At 38.0% G+C, this 3,614-nt stretch overlaps 1 protein-coding gene across 1 annotated transcript; it reads left to right on the top strand.

The window, feature by feature from the left end:
* Positions 1–1,424: 1,424 nt before the first annotated feature.
* On the top strand, positions 1,425–3,589 carry LOC114028913 (serpin B6-like; the record flags this gene model as incomplete). The annotated part of the gene is made up of 3 exons (XM_027843249.1): positions 1,425–1,602; positions 2,595–2,732; positions 3,472–3,589. Coding segments are annotated over exons 1-3 (427 nt in total), but the record flags the coding sequence as incomplete, so codon positions are not given.
* Between the last annotated feature and the right edge of the window lie 25 nt (positions 3,590–3,614).

The following is a 3,614-nucleotide window of genomic DNA, read 5'->3' on the forward strand; positions in this document are numbered from 1 at the left end:
TAATTCTAGTGCCTTCAGACCTTTGTCAGACTTCATCTAGAATATTGGGTTCAGTTCTGGGCACCATGGCTCACAAAGAACATTGATAGCTGGAGAATATCCAAAAGAGGGAGTGCCTGCCCTCTCTGATTTACTTCCTCCTTATTCTGTATATTTCCTGTTCTCTCCCTGTTGAATTGTATGCTTCTTGAGGTCAGGGACAATCTTTCGCTTCTTTTTGTATCCTCAACATATAGTACAATTCCGGGTTTATTGTAGGCACTTCATAAGTGTTTATTGACCGACTGACTAAATCACTTAACCTCTCTGTAGTTCAGGTGACACCACAGAACTTATCAACTAAGGAAGGAATTCACCTTCCTGAGGAAATCAGAGATCCTTCTTTTTCAGGATGAAATTAGCACAATTTTGTAACTTTATCCAGCACTTTCTCAGCAACTAGGAAGCAGGAATTCAGTAACTGGGTGGTTAAAGTTATCTAAGATTAAGGATTGAGAAGCTGGTAATGACAAATCTTCAAGGCAACAGGTGGCTTAATTCCTTGGGGAATCATTGCCGTGAGATCAGGGTGAGGGAGATAGACTGGGCTAACAGGGAAGGGTTATGTGTCCAGACAAGACACAGCCCTTGCCTTTCAAGTAGGTGTCTTAGATAAGCCATACATACACAAGTAAGGACTAGACAAAGGATTCTGGCATAAGTGCTGGATGACTGATCCAGACTATTGTTGCAGGTAATTGTTGTAGGAGCTCATGTAGAGACCATTATTGATTAAGGTGATTGTTGAAGCTTTGTGGTAGAGATGGCATTTGAAATGAGCTTTGACAGAAAGGTAGGATACATGTAGGTGGCATGAAGGGCATTCTAGACAGCAGGTCAAAATATCAGGAGCACATGCAGGGAAACAGGGAAGCAGATGGCTTGTTTAGGAGACCAGAAAGAAATCTTATTAATTAGTCATCTTTCCATTTGGGGAGCAAGAAATTGATAGGAAAGTGTTGTAAACACTGAAGCACTTTCTGGATATGAGTTATAATGATAATAATCAGACAAGCTGAATTTAATCTGCTTTTGTCCAGTGCCATTGTTTATTATGTTGTTCATTTAGGGAGGCAGCTAGGTGATTCAGGGGTTAGAGTGCTGAACTTGGAGTCAGGAAGACCTGAGTTCAAATCCAGCCTTAGACCCTTACTAACTGTGTGACCCTAGGAAAGTCAGTTCACCTCTTTTTGCTTCAGTTTTCTTGTCTGTAAAATGAAGATAATAATAACACCTTGCAGAGATGAAAGCGCTATGTAAATGCACTCTATTATTATTATTGAAGAGGGACCACTGGAGATGATCTAGATTCAAAGTGGAGTGGATGAATGCACACAGAAGTATCTCATATTCATGTAGTATATTTCTTTGTCTTCTTATTCTAGGCATACTATGATGGCTGCTCTCTCTGAAGCAACCAACACCTTTACCTTGAATGTTTTTAAAAAAATTAATGAAGAAGATACCTCACAAAATGTTTTTTATTCTCCACTGAGCCTCTATTGTGCCCTGGCTATGGTCTTAGACGGGGCCAAGGGAAATACTGCTGCACAGATACAACAGGTACGTGGGACTGAGAAAAAAACAAACAAAACAAAATAAAAACAAACAAACAATGTGGAACTTTCTAAATCTCCCCAAAACTGTACCTCAGAGGAGCTGATCACAAAAGGAGAGCTTTTTCAATAGTGTAGCAATAGAGAGTGAGGGGAAATGGAATAGAACATGTTGGTGCTAACCATTCTGTCCTATGCTCGGTAGACATTCTGGGTAGAAATGTCCCTGAGGTTACTAATGCAGAATAATCTTACCTTCTTACCTTGCTATGAGGAATAACCAGTTTAAGTGGTGGGGGATGGAGGGGTATAGGAGAGCAGAGGGAATTGAAAAATGCAATAATGTATAATAAGTCTAGAAAGGTAGGTTGGAACCAGGTTGTGAAGGGCTTTAAATGCTGAATAGAGAAGACTTGTATTTGTTCCTCAAGGCAACAGGGGGCTGTTGAAGCTTATAGAATAGGTGAGTGACATCCTGAAATCTTATTTTTAAATGCCCTCAGCCTCTGTAGAACTTTCAGTTGATTTTCTTTTGAGGATTTTGTTTTTGTTTTCCTAATATTGAACCAGCCCTGCATTCCTGGTATAAATGCTACCTGGTCATAGTGTATTATTCTTGTGATAAGTTGCTGCAATCTTTTTGCTAACATTTTATTTAAAATTTTTGCATCTATATTCATTAGGGAAATTGGTCTATAATTTTCTTTCTCTGTTTTGACTCTTCCCAGTTTAGGTATTAGTACCATACTTGTATCATAAAAAAAAAAAAATTGGTAGGACTCCTTCTCCTATTTTCCCAAATAGTCGATATAGTATTGGAATCAGTTGTTCTTTAGATGTTTGATAAAATTCGCTTGTAAATCCATGTGGCCCTGGAGATATTTTCCTAGGGAGTTCATTGATGGCTTGTTCAATTTCTTTTTCTAAGATGGGGTTAAGTATGTTTTTATTTTTAAAGAAAGCAAGACAGTACTGAAGCTGTATTTTTTTCCTAAACAGGTTCTTTCTTTAAACAAAGGTACAGATGTCCACCAAAGTATCCAGTCTTTTCTTGCAGAAGCTAATAAATCTGGTAGTCAATGCCTGCTAAGAATTGCCAACCGACTCTTTGGAGAAAAGACTTTTGATTTTATCCCAGTAAGTCTTGTCTATTATTTCTCCCTGTGTTAAATTAAGAAAATCAATGAAATCTCCAAGTTTAAGAGAGATGAAGGCCTCATATAGCAGGAATATCTCATCTGTTGCCATGTTAATAAAAATTCAGTTTGAACTATTTGAAAAAGTTGGTCACCCCCCACCATACCATATTATTTTCCATAAGTTTTAAGAGTTAATGGCATTGGTTCAGTGGGCACAGCACTACTAGAGTTCAAATCTCACATCTGCTATTGCTGTCTGGACAAGTCATCTCACTGGGCCTTAGTTTTCTCCTCCATAAAAATGGAAGGGTTAGACTAGATGCCTACCAAAGTCTTCTAGTTCTAAATCTATGATCCTGTGATCCTATAGAAAATGAGTGCCTGGATTAATCATATGATTGACTTTCGAACAGCAATTTATTGATTTATTAGAGGAAGTTAGCACATTAGTTTTCCTTTGGGCCTCATAATCACTGCTTTTTAAGTGATCTTTTCATGATAACAAAACTTAAAGGGGTATAAGAAGTCCTGATGTCTAATTTTAAGTCATTAGCATCCTTAGGTTAAAGACTTAAGTTCATCCAAGTGGAACACAAAGATTTGGGGTCAATCTGTGGTGATCTGTAACATGTTTATGACTCTTATGAAGAAGGGGTCCAAAATTTCCTGGCTGTGCATTGGTGACATTTAGTTTTAGACTTGTGATACCTGGTTATATTGTTTATCCTATTGTTCAGTCTTTTAAGGAATCCTGTCAGAGATTCTACCATTCCAACATGGAAGAACTTGACTTTGCAAATGCTCCTGAGGAAGCAAGAACGCATATAAATATGTGGGTCGAAGAAAAGACAGAAGGTAAGAAGTCATGGAGTTTCTTTTT

This window comes from Vombatus ursinus, unplaced genomic scaffold (genome assembly GCF_900497805.2).
Source record: "Vombatus ursinus unplaced genomic scaffold, bare-nosed wombat genome assembly UNPS02005020.1, whole genome shotgun sequence".
Classification (NCBI taxonomy): Eukaryota; Metazoa; Chordata; class Mammalia; order Diprotodontia; family Vombatidae; genus Vombatus; species Vombatus ursinus.